The sequence below is a fragment of the Corylus avellana genome, chromosome 3 (genome assembly GCF_965113065.1).
Source record: "Corylus avellana chromosome 3, dhCorAvel1.hap1.2, whole genome shotgun sequence".
Classification (NCBI taxonomy): Eukaryota; Viridiplantae; Streptophyta; class Magnoliopsida; order Fagales; family Betulaceae; genus Corylus; species Corylus avellana.
In genome coordinates this window covers 7,947,862-7,968,478 of record NC_142492.1, presented here as the reverse complement: position 1 = coordinate 7,968,478, position 20,617 = coordinate 7,947,862, and the positions used below count along the sequence as shown (strand labels likewise).

Here is a 20,617-nt window from a genome sequence, read left to right as displayed (position 1 = left end):
ACTCTAAATCATGACACGTGGACTGTGGCAGTCACATCACAGAGAACCTTCCACAAAGTTGAACATCCAACTTTCTCATCTATGATATATGGACAGGTATGATGTCCACCTGTCCCATTGTGGAGCATGAAACCATGGCAAAGAAAGTGATTTAAATATACATTTATGTCCTTTGTTCTTTTGTTTAATCCTAGTGAGGTATGGTCTTCATAATCTTCACAAAAGATAGCCCATGCTGCTGAATACTTGGCTTAAAAATTGACCATTATAGGAAAACCTTCTAGATAATAAGATTATGAGTAGTTAAGAAACACAGTGTCAACTTTACACATGGAAGGTATACCCAATTGCAAATTAGGGTCTCTTCAATTGAGCAAGTAATTGTGAGAGCTTCCAATAATTTTTATTTGTTCAAACAGGAGACTCACTTGTCCCGCTGTTCGAGCACCTACACGAACAAAACAGATAAACCCCATCAAAACCTTCTTACAATCACAATAAAAATGAATTGCAATAAATATTGGATTGTGAGGAGGTTTTTTAACCATGTCTTCACGATCATATTATTTTACAAGTCATTTGAAATATATATATATATCCATCAAGATTGGTGGATGAACGTGCTTTTCTCTTTATGGCTTGATTAATTATGAACCCTAAGCTTATCTGCAATTATAATATGGAGCAAACAGAAAAGCACAAAGCAATCAAAAAAGGGTATATATGGCTTCCAAAGGCCAAAGCGGTATCATTTTTTTTTTGGCGGCCCACAGGGTAGGCTTTGGCTCTGAAGAGACCAACCGGAAATCGTGGAGGTATTATTAGGTTGAGTTGGCTGCTAGCATCTCCTTCTTGCAACAAAATAGAATTAATAATGTACATTGATGTTATATCACATGTAAAATGCTTGGTAGTACAACTTTTATTATAATTTTCTTATAAATTTACGTGTTAGTTTTCATTCAAATGTTTGGAATAATACAACTTTTATTATAACTTTCTTACAAACTTGTCAATCTACATGAAATATCATATGGTATAACATGCAGAAAAAAAATTTGACAAAAAAAATAATAAATTAATTAATTATTTAAAGACCAAGATAAAAGCCCAAATGAGTCTCACGTTTCTTATCACGTCAATTTGTAAAAAACGTATAATAAAAACTGCTACATCAATTACGATAGAATTTAATACTCTAAATATTGGTCTTGTTTGATAACAATTTTAGAAACACTTGTGTGTTTTCAAATCCGAAAGTTGCACCTTTTTACCATTAACAAACAATTCGAAACACCAAACATCTTTCAAATGTAGATCCACTATATATATATATATATATATATATATATATATATTAAGAAGAAAAAACGCTTTTCAATACTATTATCAAACACACTTGATTTCACTTTGTGCTAGCAATGTTGAAAGTAACACAGATCACCATAATTTGTATCTCACAGTCAAGTAAAAAGAAGCATAAGTTGAGAACAAGCCCACCAATTTAAAAATATGGGAAGGCAAATGTATTATGATACACCAGAAAAGCTCTTTCAGAAGAAGAAAAAATCATTAAAAATAAAAAATTAGGCATTACTACACATTTCACACCGGTAGAACTGGTGTCATCAAATTAGGTATAAGGTATTCACATCAAACGGTGGTGAAAGTATTTTCCTTTTTCACCTTGAATGATCCAAATAGATGAAGCTTGTTTAAGAATATGCAAAGGCCAGTCCAAGTCTCGTAGCATCCAACATGGAAGACAGATTTATGTCACCTCCAGAACCTAGCTTGGCTCGAAAAATATTGGCATCAGACATTTGCCTCACAAAACGAGTAAAACGAACCCAGTTCTGATATTCAAACATGTTTTTGTCCATCCTCGTAAAGTTGAATGAGAAGGAGGGCTTCTCAACACCATTTGAATAAAACTTCCACATCTTTAGCACCTGTTGAAACGACTCATCATCCAAATTGGCTACAGAGTTTTCGCCTTCTAACGGTATATCACAAACCCTAGCGGCCAATAGAAGCTGTCTAAGAAAACCTTCTGGGCTACTGGCGGGGTTCATCTGTTTCTCATCCACATCTCGCATTTCAAAACCTGTGCAGCATATAGCAAATCCATACCTACCAAACATACGAGCGATTGGTAGATATCCGTCTCTTGTGGAAGTATTGTAATATCCGGCCGTTAACTCTGACGGGTGGGATTGTGTGCTGTAATGCCAGTGGATCCCAGCCAATTTTGCTGATATGTGAACTTCAGTACCTCTGAAAATGGTTTCAGCTTCCCTACATATCCTCTCTCCATGCAGCAGCAGCATTCCTGAGTACCATTCAAGAAAAAATGTACCATATGGTGTGTTCCAAGACCCATTTTCACTTCTGAAAAACTCGGTGTGTTCAGGATCATGCATTAGGTTGCCTGCTCCTATGGGGCCCCCATTTCCCCATTCACGCATCCCAATCTCACGTGCACAAGCATTCAGAGAAGCAAGCATATACTGGCAAGAGCAATTCAAGGGGAAGAAACAAAAAAAAGGAAAAAGGAAACAATCAATATATCGGCCGATGATTGTTTTTGAAGAATAATATATCGGCCGATGATATAACACTATAACAGAACAAATTGAACATCAGTGCAACCTCCTACAGTTGCAACAACAGATTTCATGAACAAGCTTGTAAAAGAAGCTGAACTTTCTGCCTACCTTATCATAGCACTGAAACTCTCCAAGCTCCCGTGAGCGCCAAGCCCATGTTAGCTTCTGGGAAGGGCATGAAGGGTATCTTAGTTCACCAGCAGGACCCATCCCGACTTGAATTCCCTGCAAAATGAATAGTCCATTCATTGAGCACCTGTTTTAATACCAATGGATCTGTGACTATACCAAACTTTCATGGTATCATCTTACTGTTATGATAGCCCCAAGAAAAGGTCTAAATGCATCTCTGAAGTTCCTCATAAAATCTGTATACGCTTGAATTGGTGATCGCCCCCTCAAAACAGGAAGAATATCACACCCGAGGGAAATATATTCCATGTTTCTTCTTCCAAATCTGTCAGAATATGCTAAATCTGGATCTTTATCAATCTCTTCAAGTGCCCATAGAGGAAGAGGAATCCTTTAATTTTACAAGAACAAGTTTCAAAGTAAGTAAATAACAGCGTTTAAAGAAAAAACTCTAGAAGACTCAATAAAAAATTGAAAGCAGGTTAACCAAACACCAAACACCAAACAAAAACAGCCAAGAAATATTAAATTGGAAAAATGAATAGCGAGAAATCATCATATTGACACCTACTATCAAAAGAAGTTGATGAAAGAATCTACAACTCATGCTTCAAGGACTTCCTCTTGCTATGAAAGACTGATAACAGAAACGTGGAAATGTCAAATAAAAAAACCATATGCAGATATGAGGACATGAAATTCTAAACATTTATACAGAAATCCTCCAAGTACCAGATGAGATAAACCATAAGCGAAACTGTAAAAACCAAACAAGTTTCATTGATGCAATACCCCAAAACAAGAGGCTAAAAAGGCCCTCAAGAGTGTTATGATGAAAATAAAGAAGATAGGGTATTGCATCACCCATCTTGACTGCTAAATCAATATATTTTAGGTTCTGAAATTAATGCAATGCCTCAAAAGTCTCCAGTAAGCAAAGAAATCAGGGACCAATAGTCCTTAAATGTGTCATTTGATTACAAGAAAGCAATAGTGCTGAAAGAATCAACTAGGAAATTGTTTGCCAGAAGTCATCATGATCCCACGGATTTATAAGACCATTCAACATTATCCACAATTCAAAACCCTCGCAGGATCCAAAATTCAAAACCCTCATAGGATCCACTAAATCTTTTAAGAAGTTTTCAACAAAGGTATACTATGTGGAAGAGAATACAGTGATACTAAAATTTTCTATGCTATAGTTTTCACACCCTATCTGCATGAACATCATAAGACATCATTCTATCTATTATATTTTTACATGCATCAAGTAATTATATGATGAAGTCACTTTTTATGGCGTCAATATAGTCAATCCTTGCATCACAGCCATCAACAAGAACAACAAAAAGACCAAACAGAACAAGGATTGAGGCTCTGAGAGGCATATTCTGCTTTGACTGCTCTATCTCTGCAAAAATGAATTTTACGGTTCCGTAGATACATATGCATACATGTGTGTGTATGTGTATCAAAGTGGTGACAACAAACGAGGCTAAAGCATTTGTAAATGAGGGGAAAATGAACTTTCAACGGAACATGCATGAAACACAGGATAAAATCATAAAAGTCATATTTTAACATCTTCAACTGCAGTATAAAGCACTCGAGCTTTAATGCGAGTACAGGGATATGAAAACTCTGACACCATCACCATATCAGATGAACCAGACCGCTATGTGGCTAAATGCAATCTAACTAGCTAAATGGGACCTATTGGATCAAACCCAGTCTAAGTCTACCAGCTAAACGTGCATTGCCAAGGTAAATCATTCAAAGCAACAACCAAATCATAAGTATTAGAGTCCCTTTCCAACGGTTGAAGTAATCTCCAATATCAACCAACCCCTCAAAGCCTTAATTCACTTTATCTGACTAAGCCGTATGCTGAACCTTAATTCATTGCATCTCACTTGTACCTCACTGAGCTATATGCTGAGGTGAGAAAATTTGAACAATTTAACTAAAATCCATTATTAGGCTGTGGAACTACCTATAAAATCTAGAGTATTAGAATTTCATAATCCAATCCATACAAAGAAAAGCACTACCTTCAACACATTAATCAATAAAATAAGCAAATTATAATCCTAACTGAACGTATGAAAATAAATTGACAAAACCAGAAACAAAAAATAAAGATAATGAGAATGAGACTCTGACCAGTGAGGATCGCCGGGACCGGTGCCACACTGGTGAAACGCCATAACAGCGCGGACCTTCAGGCCGGAGCGCTTCGCAAGCGCCACGAGCTCCAAGTACCCTCGCCAATCGTAAACCCTAGGCTCGTCCCTCTCCACCAGGCCCCACCAGACCTCCATCACCACGCCCTCGACCCCGGCCGCCGAAAGCGCCCGGAACGACTGCGCCATGGCTCGACGCCGGCGGACCTGACCGGAGGTGTCCACGGCGTCGACGGGGAGCGTGACGAACACTGGCGACCCACGACGCCTGCGCTGCGGGGAGAACCCGTGGAAGAGCTCGTACTCGTGGAGTTCACCCCCGTTGTCCGGCGATACGGAGCCTCCGGCGCCGGAGGGCGTGGACGAATTGAGCCGGGACGCTACGGCGAGTCGGCGAGTTGAAAGGCGGGGTTGGAGGACCCGGCGCGTGAACGAAACGGATGAGAAGCGCGTGAAGCGAGTCGACCCGGTCCTAGAGGAACACAAGGAGGCCGAGAAGCTTGGTGTCGAAGGAGACGCGATCGCCATTGAACGAAAGTTTTTACGATTTGAGCTTCGGAAATGTTTGTATTTTCAGAAATGCGTGTGTGCGCGTGAGACAGAAAGAGAAAGAGAGAGAGTTGGGAAATGAGGTTACAGTGCGAAGAGGGTGTATGTACGCCAAGCTTGGGAAGAGAAACTGCCATCACATTTTATCGGTACGGTAAAACTGTTCGATTAAGTGCTACAAATTTTAATAATTCTTTTTGTTATTTACATTTTATTTTTTTAAGTTAACAAATTATAAACTTAAGAATTTTGATAGATTTGGTTTGGATGATGTGGCTACTAAAAGATAAATGCATTTGAATTTTCAACTTTTGGATTTTTAATTATTATTTGGAAAAAAAAAATTAATTCATTTTATTAAATTGATACGCATTTTTTACATAAGTTTTTAAAAAGAGCAATGCGGCTGCGAAGGGTGATAATCAATTCTTACTAAAAAGAAAAATCTATGGAATAACGAGATTTGACTTAGGTGCTTAAAAAAAAATTACAGTATATGTGCTATAATTTTTTTTAATAATTTAGATTTAATTCCAAAAAAAAATTTCAATGCATATTCTTAGACCCAATTTTTTTTTTTTTTTTTAAGTTAATATTTTAAAATTTACCGTCTTCTAATAAAGGTTGATAAATTAGGAAAAAATTAAAGATGAAAAGAAATGAGAAGGTGACGAGATAATAATAATTCAGATTTTGAGAAGTCCTAAGATTTAAAATATTTAGAATCTTGAACGATTAGGACTTGTGAAAGAGGACTCCATGGAGTGGTTGGACGGTCCGGATTGGATTGATTAAGTTGATAAGATGGCATTGGGGGGGATGACATGACCACAGGATGGATGAATTTGACAGATGAAACTGAATTGGCCAATGCCAAATGGCCAATAGATTGTGTTTGTTTTGTTGGCTGCTGCTGGCCGAAGCCTCTCTCGCAGGCCTATAATTGGCTTGTCCAGATCAACATCGCCTTACTCTAGAACTTCAACGAGAAAATAGCTGTCACAACGATTACTTAGGAAGAGGATATGTTTATAACTTACGTATCTTATGGGATGGCACATGAAAGGAAACTTTAGAAGCAAGTAATGTATGTTTGGAATTCTATAAATTTAATGATCAACGTAATAAATACCAAATAGACTGTCTCAAATCAGTAAGTGTGAAGATATTCAACGGTTTCAAGGAAATTTTCATAAAATTGGACACATACTAGGACGCGTGTTAACTCTCTACAATGAAACTCCTCTCGTACAAGCCTAATTAGTATTAGTCGTCGTCTTGAGACCCATTCTTATGCTAGTGAGATTGGGTCGAACTATAGCTCAATTAGTCTTAAGAGAGCAACTGTGTGCGATTTTCACTATTTAGGCCTCACCTGAGCAATTCCTAACGGGCAAAAACTACTGTGGTCACGCCCATATAAAGTAGCCACATGTAAACTTTCTTTAAATGTACACAATCAGAGGAAGTAAGTGCATTTCACAGTTTCTACTTGTTAAAGCATCCAGTAGAAAACATTCAAGTTTGATAGATGCTTGAAAGTATATCATTACACTGTTCAAATAATAAGACCCAAGGGGGAATCTCGTAGAGAGGCATTACAGAATGAACGTTCAACAATACACGACTGAGACTCAAAAATTTTGGAACTTGTTTCCTTTCTCGGTGACGAACCAAAAAGTAACTGCGAGGCTATACAAGAAGAACGGCCATAATAAGGCAAAAGAGGAGTAAATTAAGTCAAGCTATGGAACATGAACTAGATAAACAACTCAAAGTAAATAAGATGATGAAATATGACTGATGCATGAGGCGAACCCAATACTATGTTCTTGCCATCAATCCGACACAATGAGCAAGTATACATGAGTACAAAAAAGCAAGATACCCAACTCTATGAAAATTGACATGTAACAATGCAATACTTTTAGACACCAAATTTTGGTGAGGGAAGAAAAGAAAAGTAAGGCCAAAGGATAAGAAAATGCAGGCTTTTACATAGCTGCAAAGGGTCCCCACCCCAACTCCTGAACCGACTCGACTCTTCTTTGGCACCATAGACTCCAAACAAATGGAACTGCTATAGCTAGCCCATCGGATGGGGGTGGGGATGCGGCAGGGTGTGATGGGGCCTCTCCTATCTCATTCCTCCCATACCATTAACTTGTTTTTTAACTTCTTAAGTAATAATTCAACTTTTTCTGCCAAGCTAGCAGAAATGTATGGGTCATCACCGCTGACTTCCTCAATGACAATGCAAAACTAAAATGAAACCAATTACAAAATCACCGACTCCGGGCTGCTTGTGAAACACTGACAGCCGAACGACATCTGTGCCCAAAAATGGTGACGACCTGACTCATTGTATGCAATCCCAGACCCCGACTAAACACACCCAATTGCATGCAAGTAGAGTACACGATGTAGAATCTGCCTCAAAAAGAAATTGCTCGACTGATGGCCAACTTTGCCCATTCCGCAGATTCCCTAATCAAATGGTCGTCTGACGACAAGCATTCACTTAGAAAGTCTCTGCTTGACACAGACTGCTGAATCAAGGGACCTGCATTACTACCGAGTGTATCAGCCAGATCTCCAAGAACCCCAATTGCTGTCTTAGACACCGCATCATCCCTAAAAGAAAACAAATAAGGAGGTCAAAACTGATGATTGACATTTAGAAATAAAGAATATACGATTTAAGGAAGAAAAAAACAAGAAAGAGATTCCAGCATAGCTTACATGTCCTTCTCCATATATAAACTATCCAGGAACTGGAGAACGTGAGGTGCATAAGGCATCAATAGCTGGGTCTTTGAAGAGCCCTTAAATCCCTGAAAGATCCCCGAGTATGCCTCTAGAATTCCATTTCTGAGAGAATTGGTGTACTCTAACATGTCATCATCAGCACCTGATATATGGGCTGAGAGCTCTGCAGCACTCTGAAGCATAGGCATAGCATACATCAAGTACTTCTCAAAGTTTTCCCCAATTGCCAAAGCAATGTCACCAAAGCATGAAAATATGGGAGGCTTTACAGATCGATGCAACTGGTTGCTTGACAAATCCTTGAGGAGCTGGGTCATTATTCCATCACAATAAGGCAATACCTTATCCTCCAACGCCCTGCATATATCCCCAACTACACCGACTGTAATGGCACAAACCTGGTAGTCTTCGAAATTTTGAAGACCCATTTCCAAGTACCTATAAAATTCTGGCATATATTTAACAAAATCAGCGCCTGCTGCATAAGCTAGAGCTCCAATAGCAAGCATAGCCTCCTCATGCGCTGTGGCACTTCGAGACGCAAATACTCTCAAGAAGAGTTCCATCATCTGATCAGCATACTGCATGAAGACATATTTTGTTGCCTCAGATGACCCCAGCTTCTGTATAATGACCTGCAAGCATCCACAGAGCAAGCCTTGTAATTCATTCTGCTTCTCCCTCTCATCGGATGAAAGCTTCTGCCCCTCAAGAGTCTGGTGGAGCTCCATCATAATGAGAGGAACTAGTTGCAGTACCATTGGAGCTGTCTCATCAGTAGAACACCTCACAACTTCATTCAAAGTTTCATAGGCTGCGGTGCGGAGACGTGACTCTCCAGCATCTTCTCGGTGAGTCACAGTGAGAAGAGCTTGAACAATTTCCTGGAAGAAAGGAGCTAGTGGAGAAGAGGAAGATCCTGCATCCTCGTAACCCTGGGCCAAGAAATAGAGAGCACCGCATGCTTTCTCAGCAACATTTGGAACATCTTTCATGCTCTGAAGCAGAACTGTAATGATCTGTTGGATATTTGTCTGGGTAATTATGGGTGTCTCCAAAGCTGACCCATGCAGAAATTCAAACATTCTTCCAAGAGTCCAAGCAGTAGTATCCTTCACATGGTTATTTGGATCTTGCATAAGGGCAGTGAGCATGAAGCTCAACGCAATGTTAACAAGAGGTATGAGCTTGTCAGGGGATGGACCTTCCAGAATGGAACCAAAGGCATAAGTAGCAGCCTCCCTTTGCCTCCAATCTGGTTTTGTTATATTCTCTTCGATGAATGGCATTACAAGAGGAACAACATCATCCCCAACTGTCCGCGCAATCAAGCCCAAGCAAGTGCCTCCAGCCATCGCAATGTTCCAGGCCCCTTCATCTTGATCCTGATCCTCCTCCTGCTTAAGCAATGTCTCTAATAACATGGGAACAAGAACAGGGAGCGCCTGCTTAACAAAGTAAAAGCACGGAATATCAGAATCCCCAGTAAAGTCACCTCCATATTCTTCTAAAATATCTATCTCCTCATCACAGACTGAACTCCAGAACTCAATGGCTTGAAGAGCGACTGGCTCCTCATCTTCCTTCACAGCCTTTGCAGTAATGTTAAAGATATCCTGAATGTAAGGAGCCAACTTCTCATAGTAGGTTGAAGATATGGCAACCAAACACTCAAAAGCAGCTTGTCGAATCTTCAGCTCTGGACAAAGAGTAGCCTCACAGACAACTCTCATGATGTAATCACGCTCCATATCATTGGAAAAGTTTGCCTGAGCAAAACCTAGAGCGTTGTACAAAGCTCTAGTAGCAGCAAGTCTAACATCATTGTTACTCTCAGAGGCGTTCATACCCTGAACTACAGCGGTAAGTATCTTGTTTACATGATCCTGATCTACTGCATCTGGAGACACTTCTTCACAAATGTACCCAAGAGTTTCCAGCGTTGCCTGCCTGGTATGAGCCGGAAGCTGATGAATATTAGACAAGAGCGCTCCAACCAGTTCCGGCCACTGTTTATGCGGCAAATCAATACCACTGACCTTAGCAATGACTTGTGAGGCAGTTGATCGAGCATCAGGAGCTGGAGATGAGAGGGTCTTTAACAAGCATGCTTTGATCTGGGCCTTCACAGAGTTGTCTAATGACAACCATCTCTGCACAAGCTCAAGTTTCCTATGCTGTTCTTTGGCATCCAAGGCATTCTTAAGAATCAAGCCTGCTAATTTACGGCTCTCAACAGGCTTATCATCATTGGACAATTCTCCAGCAAGAGAAAACAGGAAACTTGGAAGATTTTGCTCCTGAAATTGTTTTAGATTTTCTTCTGCCTGCTTGCGCACAGTGCCATCTACTGCTTGTGCATTTAAAAGAATTTGAGTGACCTCCATTGCCATTTGAATCTGGGTCAACAAATTGAAACCACTTGTAAGATGTCTTATTGTATCTAATAACAGCCTCAGGTATAGAACCAAACAAGGAGATGGTAACCCAAATTTAAAGTAACAAGTAGCTCTAAATCCTAAAACTGATTAACCAATGTTATTTAAAAAAAAAAAAAAAAAACATTAAAAGAAGAGAGGAGGGCGAAAAAGAAGAAAGGCTAAAACAATTATTGCCAAAGAACTTAAATTTAGGATAATAGAAATACTCAACTGATGTAATGAAAAGCTACTGAAGAAGAAGAAGAAGAAGAAGAAGAAGAAGAAAAATTAAGACATTTATCACCGAAAACGTACAAAACCAAGACCCATAACACTATCCTTACGATGTGGCAAAAGAGTAAAAGTCCAAATCATACCCTAATAAGATTGTTAATTCTGTACAACAGCTCGTCTCATATAAATAAATTTCAAGATGTGGCATACAGCTGAAAGAAAGATAAGTTAAATAAATTAAATACCTTACTTCTAGACCCAGAATTTTTGGAAAGGAAAATAAGAAAACAAAGATCTTCAATCTAAACACCATATATTTTTTTATATTAGAGAGCGCTGAACCCCAACAATTGAATCAAATCCAAAAGTTCCCACAATACTATTTTCAATCTTACTTGAAAGATGGGATAAGAACAAAATTAATACCAAAGTAACAGCACACCAATCACCTTGACCATCAAATCGCATGTCGCAGTTGAAAACAAGTTTACAGCTCAGGTAATCATCAAAATCAAAATTTTAACTAAACCCTAACTCTACCATTATGTTTGTTCACTAAGAAAATAGTAAGATACAAAATAAAAATAATATCTTCTCTGCTCAGTAAGCATCTGAGCACAGTACCGTAACCAAAAGAACAAAGAAAAAGAGGTAAAGCCCAAAGCTTCGGGGTCGATATTGCTTTTCTAAGGTGTCAGAGCGAAAAATCAGATATCCAAACGTTTTACTTTCCCACCTTTACTAAGCAACCAAACAGTGCATAACTAATCCGAGAAAACCCAATTGAAAAAGAGCGCTAAAACACTGACTTGGTCATTCTGATCACGAAAATAAATCGACTCAATGCAAAACCATAAGCATAAATCCTAGATCAAAGTTTTCAGATCAGGGTTTTGAGACTGTAATCAGCGCACACGAACCGTCCGATGAGATTGAAGAGAGTACTTACCGAGTTGGAGAGTCGACTCGGCGAGCGAGTGAGTGATCAATCCGAATGGAAAAGAAGAAGAAAGAAGCGGCGACTCTGAAACCCTAACAGAGAGTGAGGGAAAAGCAGAGACGCCAATGTAAAGCTCGGATTTACGGAAAAAGAAAACTACATCTGATTTTCTAATTGGTGTTCAGGTGCCGCCACGCTAGAGGAAAACACGTCGAACGCGTGGGATTCGATAAGGGGTAGAGATTGATCCGATTTGTGGGACCAGGGGGAAAGGGAAAGTGTAATTGGTCGGATGGGTTTACGTGATGTAATGGTGCGGGTGGGATTGAAGGTCCGGGAATTATTATCACCGTTATCATTGAGTTTTTGTTGCATTTTTGTTTAATGTTAGGTGTTTTTTTTTTTTTTTTTACTATATTCGAGTTATGCCTTTTTTGTTTTTTAATAAACCTATTTTCACTTATGAAAAAATGGATAATGATGTTAATTCTACTATAAATTTATGTTCTAAAATCATTGACAAATTTCTTTCGCTATATCATTTTATCGGGTCTTGATAAATTTACTATTACCAAATGTATGTTTAATTTTCTAAATAAATAATGCTATATATCACATTTTTATCTCACAATTATTTTATAATATTAATGTGGTGGTCTCAACCAACTTTTAATTATTATTATTATTTTTTTTTAATAATGATTCGTTCAAAAGCTGGTTAGGATGGTCATGATAACATTGTGAAATAAATATTTAGTTTATAGCATTATTCTTTCAAAATTAGTAGCGAGAACGAAAACTATGTGAAGAGAGATTTCTTTTCTTTTCTTTTCTTTTTTTTTTTGTTAAATAATATTAATGTAGCATGTGGAACAAGTAGCGTTCGTTGATAGGTTTGACTTGGTGAGTGGTTAAGTTTTTGACGGAAGTACCAATTTTGTTTATAAGATATCAACACGTACCATTTGTGATACTTTTTAAGTCAATGTGATTATTTGATAACGAAGCAAAATACACAGATTAAAAAAATATTTAACCCTTAATTTAAAGTGAAAGTTTAGTAATTTTCTGTCATTATATGACAGCAATCAACATTATAAGGGTACGGACAATTAAGAATCTTACCATATAATCGTTGATTTTATTGTTATTAATTTTCTCTTTGTCTAGATGCTTCTACAATCATATAGAATGCAAGCTGATTTGTTAAAATTGCATACTCTAGTTAACATAATTTATTTTTAACAGTAAGTTATTAGTATTTGACTTTTCAACCCACGTGGTTATCATTTGCCCTAATCATGATTCATAGTCACAAAGTCAAACTAAACAAGACAGAGGAGGAGAGGCAAGGGAGAGGAAATGAGAGTGTCATGTATCAATGGCGTAATAAGTCACATGATGGACGTTAAAAGTTAGCAATTCTATTAATTTTTTTTTATTTTCTTAAGAGAAAGTGATGGATGGTCAAGATGATGTCTTGCATGATGGGAGAAAGTCTCCAATCTTGAGTGACATTTGGTTTCTGAACTTATAGTATGGCCACAAGCGAGTCTCCTTCCAAAATAAATTTTTGGAGCCCAAGTGAGGGGCTAACTTGCAAGGAGGGCTGCAAGTGCTCACCCCAAGTTTGGGTCACAAGGACTGATGAGAGTGATGGGCTTAATGTTTTTTTTTTTTTTTTTCTGAGTACATTGAAAGAAAGAAAAAACTAGAAGAAACAATCAGAAGAGAGAGATCTTTCCCACTAACATTTGGGATCGATGGGATCGGGGTGGAGAAAAGGAAATGTTGCCAAAAGTTAAAAATAAAATAAAATAACTGCGGCCCAACGTGCCACAAAATAAATACATAAGTTTTCACTTCTATTAACTTTTCTCATAGATAGCATCTAGAATATCATAAATGATGGGAGAGACATATTGTCATCAGAGTTTCTATTGTTAAATTATCAGTCATTCTAAAAGCTTAAGCTTATAGGAAGACGTAAATTTAATTACTTAATCAATACTTTAATACTCTCCCTCACGTGTAGGTTCAAACTCCCTTTAAATATGTGAGGTCCAACACGTAAAATATTTAATTTAAATAAGGTGAATTGACGGAGCCAATATTTGATCTCAAGATATTTGACTCTGATACTATATTAAAAACTGTAAGGTGGGTGAGAAGCAATTAATTTTCAAGATTTCATTTGTCCAAGATGGTTATGGCTGGATGAGAGCATAAATGAAAATTTACAAAATTTGATGCTTTCTTTCTTTAAGTGCGAGCTATATATATATATATATATATATATATATATGAAATCTATATATGAAACTTTGCGTTAAAATTACTTCTTTAGATTATCATAAGCTTAGCAATATTGTTTAAGCCCAACGATTAAAACAGCTCATGCAAGATCCAAATGCCACAGGAAGAAACATATATATACTTTTACCATAATACAAATTAAAGTAATTAACATCTACAAGTGTAATATAATTATAAATCTTACAATATAAACGTTATATTACCTATTAGGATATGATTTTTTTTTTTTTAATCTTAAATAAAATATTTCAACAATAACACAAATGCAAATTGAAAATTCTATATACGACACCTATTCGAATTGTCTAGGTGTTTCACAAAGAGTATGCAGATAAGATCTAACCTAATAGTTAATATTCAACCAATCACAGATATGCAATTAACATTCAAGAACACAGATATTTGGTTACGAAGAGGAAACCATTAGAGAGTGAGAACTCTCTAAATGTAAAACCTGTCCGGGGCAGTCAAACTCAGAAAATCAATCCACTATAAGAAGAATAAGGAATACATGAAGGATTACAAAATATTTGCAATTGATACTTCCTTGCACACGACAAGCGACCCATTTGACTTCTATCATAGTAGCTATTTCCATAACATTTGGCACAATTCTTCTATATGATTTCCTTTTACCGGAACATTCCGATAAACTTTTCAACCATAGATTTATCACATGAATAACTAAAACTCTAAGAGATTCAATTTAACGCTCACCACATATGATCTCTTTTAGCACAGCCTCCGACGAACTCTCTGGGGTGAAAATTCGTGCATCTCTCTTCTATAATGATGTATATATATCAGTACATCAAACCCTAGACCTGGGCCTACTAAAAACACGTTTTTGGGCATAATAGGTACGGAGTGTCTGGATAGGTTAATGGGATGTCCGAACATGGCCTTGCGGAGCAAAAATAGAGTTTCTGGAAAGCCTGTCCAGACAACCTAGCACCGTGTCCGGACATGGCCTGCAGTGGGGAAAAAACTGCATTATATAAATGTTGTCTAGCCTTAATAAACAGCTCCGATCGATGGGCGTTTGTGGTCCGATTAAGCTGAAATTTACAAGGACGTCCATGACACATGAATCTACATTATGAACGGTGGAGATTAGATTCTGAGCATTCTATATTAGTGTTTGAGCCTGTAAACAGTAACCTCTACAATTTGGAACTGAATTAAGCCAACACAAGAACTAACAAACTCCACCTTTGGCAATTTGGTAACGAAACCAAAATGCCGAGCCAATCTCATCATCTCCCCATATTTACTTCCCCTTTTTGTCACAGAATGACAAAATGTCTTCATGTTTCCTGAAACACTTCACAAAATACATCAAGGCATATGTGGAACAGGAATACAGAAATAAAACTCATGATCACAGATAACAGAACATGCATGAAGTAATGCAAAATCATGAAGAAACATCAGTAAAAACTCCCTCTCAATGTGTGACTCAGTATCAACAAGAGAAAAAAGTTTCAAACAAGAATATTCGTAAGAAGAGTATATTCAATAAATGATCAAAAATTGCAGATTAGGAGAAACTCTTTTTGAATGTGCCAAAAAAAAAAATACTCAAAGCATGCAAGAGTATGAAAAGATGAATAAACAAAATCATTGTTGCAACTCATGTCATGCCATTATGTACCATCACTATTTATGCTATATGTGTTGTGTGTGATAAGCCACAGTCAAGAATCAAGCAATGGACAAACATATATTGACAAAGAAGGCGCATTAAAACTTTCAAACCATATGAAAGAAATTCATATCTTGTTAAGTTAGAAGTCAAACCTTACTAGGGCCTAGTCATCCTCATTCAATATTCTCCCGCTTAGTCTTATCACAAGGCTTAGAATTACATCCGAAATTTTAATTATGGATAAGCCAAGCACAAAAAATTGACACAATGAAAATTCCCTTTTTGGAATATTTTGGCATTTTGCACAATTCACTTTAGATTTTATCTTTGAGAACGTGTCTTTCATAAAAATTAAGTACAAGACATAAGAGTTTGAACTGGAATTTACAGGTTCTAGGTTCAACCAGCATTTAGTCAATTTTAACCCACAAAAAAATCCATCATATGCATATGGTTTGTTCAACATAACAAATTTGTCATGGATTAACATTCCTTCTTGAAGCTTAAGTGCATAAAGATAGCATAAATAAAATGTACCACAATAACACATACTTGAACGGATCAATGACAGTTCATTATAAAGATAATCAATTCAAGCATGATAAGTGTATTCCATAGGTATATAAATTAAGAAGATTTTCAATTAAGCAATTAAAAAGCATTTAAAGCATATATTCATCTTAACATTTCAAACATCTTTGCAACACTAATTCCTTTCTCAAAAATTTATTAACACAAATAAAACTACAAAGAAGGGCAGCAAAGAAAAACAACATGTTTGAATTGAGATTACAACAGGCAATACATGAATGTTCTTTAGCATTAAACTTTCATCACATCTTATAGGTCCCACTACAAATAATGATTTGGTTTAATAACTACTTTTAGGTCTTCACAAGATATTACACATTCATGGACACTTGATTAGCAAGTAGACAAAAATCTTGGTGGTCCGCACACAACATCTCATCTATAAGCCTTTCAAAGATCATAACATACGAATTTCTTGAAAAGTCCTTTATAAATATGCCTCATAACAAGAATCTAAAAACAAACATGTATACACTCTTCATACAAAAAGTGTAATAACAAAATGAATTGCAATGCATAAACTAAAAAGCAAAAAAAAAAAAAGTAAAGCAAAGAAAAATAACATGCTCCAGGATTTTCAAAAGTAAGCAAAACAACATTTCCTAGACATGTTATTTACTCACCTAAATTTAGGTGAGATCTCTACCACTCTCCCTCAATAGGTGGATGGTATTAACATTCTTAATCCAAACTTTCTTCATATTGGGGACAAATGTGCGACTCTTGTCCAAATCATTTGACTAGGTGATAACGCCACTTAGCATGTTGAATAATTCCTCATGACTATTCCTATAATGAAAATAATCTCTTTTTGACTCATGATTATTCAATTGAAAACAATTAGGGCGAATATGCTCAATCTTACCACAGTGATGACATATAGGAATGAACCTTTGAGAATGTTGGTTCCTTGCAAGGTAAACAATGTTGGAGTTGCTTATAGGTAAAAAATGCTCGAGAGTACTTATCTTTCTTATCCTTCTTACCTCTCGAGGTCGCAGTGGTTGTTTTCTTCTTTTTCTTTAAGACTTATTTTCCTCTTCTTCTTAAGGAGTGAACGACAACTAGCTTATCTTTATCCAATGACTCTTCCAAGTTTTTTGTTTCAACAAAAACTTTCTAGGAAGAAGAAGCAAGGTTAGAGGAAGGAGTAATAATCTTGTCAAAATCAATCCCAGGTTTATCACAAGTAAATTTTTTGGTATGCAAAATTTTGTCAAGATTATCATTAGAGAATTTTTCCAATAGAGTTTTGGACTCCTTTAATTCATTCTCTAATGACTCAACTTTATTAACAAGATCATGATTTCCAGATTTCAATGTTTTACACAAATCAAGAGAATCACTCAATTCACCAATTAGCTCATCTTTATCATGTTCAGCCTCTCTGAGTTTCTTTAGATTCTTGGAATTAATAACTTGTAGCTTGGAGAATTTCACAAACAACAAATTATAAGTCTCCTGAAAATCAATTTCATTATTAGAATCATAATCAGAATAATACTGTTTATCAGAAGACGTAATAGTTTCACAAAAAGTATTATCAACAGTTTCGAAACAATCAAGAGTTTGGGACATCTAGAAAGTATATAGGATCACACTCAGGAATTTAATCATTTGATAGAGTGAACCTGCTCTGATACCAATTGAAAATTCTATATACAACTCCAAACGACACCTATTCGAATTGTTTAGGTGTTTCACAAAGAGTATGTGGATAAGATCTAACCTAATAATTAATATTCAACCAAACATAGATATGTAATGAACATTCAAGAACACAGATATTTGGTTACGAAGAGGAAACCATTTAGAGAACTCTCTAAATGTAAAACCTCTCCAAGGCAACCAAACCCAGGAAATCAATTCATTATAAGAAGAATAAGGAATACAATAAGGATTACAAAACCTTTGCAACTGATACTTCCTTGCACACGACAAGCGACCTACTTGACTTATATCGCAGTAGCCCTTTCCAGAACATCTGACACAATTAATCTATATGATTTCCTTTTATCGGAACCTTTCGATAAACTTTTCAACCGTAGATTTATCAAATGAATAACTAAAACTCTAAGAGATTCAATTTAACGCTCACTACATATGATCTCTCTTAGCATAGCCTCCGATGAACTCTCTGGGGTGAAAATTCGTGCATATCTTCTATAATGATGTATATATATCAGTATATCAAACCCTAGACCTAAGCCCACTAAAAGCACGTTTTTGGGCATAATAGGTACGGGGGTCCGGATAGGTTAATGGGCAATTTTGACAAGGCCTTGCGGAGCAAAAATAGAGTTTTTGGAAAGCCTGTCCGGACATGGCATGCAGTAGGGAGAAACAACATTTTGGAAATGCTATCCAACCTTGATCAACAACTCCGATCGATGGGCGTTTATGGTCCGATTGAGCTGAAAGTTTGCAGGGACATTCATGACACATGAATCTACATTATGAACGGTGAAAATTGGATTCTGAGCATTCTATATTAGTGTTTGAGCCTGTGAACAGTAGCCTCTGTATTTTGAAACTAAATTAAGCCAACGTAAGAACTAACACAAATTATTGTTAGAATTGCATACCCTTGTCATGATTTACAATCATAAAGTGAACATTTACAATTTTTTTTTTTATTGTTTTTTAATGTGAGCTATATTTCATTTTTTGGTAAAAAAAAATTGGATCAGAATTAGTTGCAATCCTACCTAATTCGTGAATGAGAGGGTCCCGATGAAACTCATATTTGTCGGGCTTACTAGTTTGGCAAATGAATCCCATTGAGACTCTATTTCATTTTTTTAAATGAATCAGTTCAGTCTCATTCATTGATAAACGAGCATAAAGCTCAAATAACACAAAGCAAAAGCTTTGAAGTAACTATAGCCAAAGTTACGAGGTTATTACATTTCAGATTCAAACAAAATCCGTTAACCTATAACTAATTTTCAAATTAAATAGCAGATTTGGATCAAACAGACTCAAACCAATGCATAAGTAGCTCTTATTCCTCGGCACTGAATGTAGAGAACTCCAAGCCAAAACTCATCCTCCTCAACCCGAAAGTCAAGATAACGTTCACATCCACAACCCAAAGGTTTGGACCAAAGCAACAAACCCGAAGGGCATCATGCAGGCAGATCGAGAGAGAGGACCGAACATTATTACAAGCAAAAACAAAAACGATTACAAGGAAACAAAACAAGACAGAAAGAACAAAAAAATGAAAGCCAGACAAAATTACAGGGAAATAAACAACATAAAAAGCATACCAAGAGGATGACAGCAGTCGGAAAGAAGAGCCGATCGCATGCTCGTCGGAAACCGAAAATGGAAGGGGTGTTGGAAGCTCATCACAGTGGGGGAGCGAGAAAAGGCCCAACAAAGGACGGTGGGCGACGGAGCACACGGAGGAGATCAGCGGCGTACTCAAATGGAGGGAGAAGTTTGAGTAAAACCTCAAGAGCATCACCCATAAAGTGTACCTAAACAAGCGGAAAAAACAACAAAAGCAAATACAAAAAGAAACAAAAACAACTATGGACCAAAGGAGGGGAAGAGGTGGAGAGGAAGGGAAAGGAAAAAAATCGCTCAAAGAACTAGGGGCATCAGGTAAATAGGCTAACTCGCTAAGTGAAAGAGGGCGATGGAAGAGGAGGGGAGAGGTAGGAGAGGGAGACGGGAGGAGGGCAGGAGGGGGAGAAGATGAGACTCTATTTCAATCAACAATTAACTACAATTTTGATAATTAATTGCAGAAAATTATGGCCTAAAAGATATCACAATTAATTAAACCATAGGAAAGTTTGATAAAATTATGTACTTTTTAGGTGTAAAAGCATGTGAAAACCATATATAACACTTTACACGTAAAATTTGCCTTTCTAGATTATCACAAATTTCATCATCATCCTGGAAGACATTGAATGTAACCGTATGAGAAATATAATAAAATTTTCCTTTTTTTTTGGACAGTTAGATTATATGAATATAGAATCCTACACTGTAGGAGAGAATTTGTTTGGAAGTATACTCTTAATTCTTTCTTTATCTTGTTTAAAAAATTGATAATTAATACTTAAATTTCCACATAATAAACAGTTTAAACGAAAACTTTTTTTTTTTCATTAATTAATATTGTTTTTTTTCTTTCACATTCAAGTGATTAGATTGTACTAGAAGCTTCTAAAATCCTCAAACTTACATCTTATCAATTGATTTCA

General features: G+C 36.7%; 2 protein-coding genes across 2 annotated transcripts; both read right to left on the bottom strand.

The window, feature by feature from the left end:
- Positions 1 to 1,484: 1,484 nt before the first annotated feature.
- LOC132175924 (beta-amylase 1, chloroplastic) lies at positions 1,485 to 5,563 on the bottom strand. Its single transcript, XM_059588020.2, has 4 exons — positions 4,908 to 5,563; positions 2,922 to 3,132; positions 2,718 to 2,834; positions 1,485 to 2,510 (listed from the first exon to the last, which is right to left on the bottom strand). Exons 1-4 carry the CDS (start codon positions 5,453 to 5,455, stop codon positions 1,716 to 1,718), a joined length of 1,671 nt encoding a protein of 556 aa, XP_059444003.2. The 5' UTR covers positions 5,456 to 5,563; the 3' UTR covers positions 1,485 to 1,715.
- A 1,421-nt stretch (positions 5,564 to 6,984) lies between these two features.
- On the bottom strand, positions 6,985 to 11,990 carry LOC132173735 (importin subunit beta-1). Its single transcript, XM_059585323.2, has 3 exons — positions 11,849 to 11,990; positions 8,219 to 10,644; positions 6,985 to 8,110 (listed from the first exon to the last, which is right to left on the bottom strand). The coding sequence occupies exons 2-3, from the start codon at positions 10,636 to 10,638 to the stop codon at positions 7,912 to 7,914; spliced, it is 2,619 nt and encodes an 872-aa protein (XP_059441306.2). The 5' UTR covers positions 10,639 to 10,644; positions 11,849 to 11,990; the 3' UTR covers positions 6,985 to 7,911.
- Positions 11,991 to 20,617: the final 8,627 nt, after the last annotated feature.

Coding starts and splice junctions, on each gene's coding strand:
- LOC132175924 (XM_059588020.2), bottom strand. CDS start 5,455: ATGGCGATCGCGTCTCCTTCGACACCAAGCTTCTCGGCCTCCTTGTGT. Junction 3,133..4,907: donor GGTCCCGGCGATCCTCACTG/GTCAGAGTCTCA, acceptor GTAAAATTAAAG/GATTCCTCTTCCTCTATGGG. Junction 2,511..2,717: donor AGTTTCAGTGCTATGATAAG/GTAGGCAGAAAG, acceptor TGCTCTTGCCAG/TATATGCTTGCTTCTCTGAA.
- LOC132173735 (XM_059585323.2), bottom strand. CDS start 10,638: ATGGCAATGGAGGTCACTCAAATTCTTTTAAATGCACAAGCAGTAGAT. Junction 8,111..8,218: donor TTATATATGGAGAAGGACAT/GTAAGCTATGCT, acceptor GTTTTCTTTTAG/GGATGATGCGGTGTCTAAGA.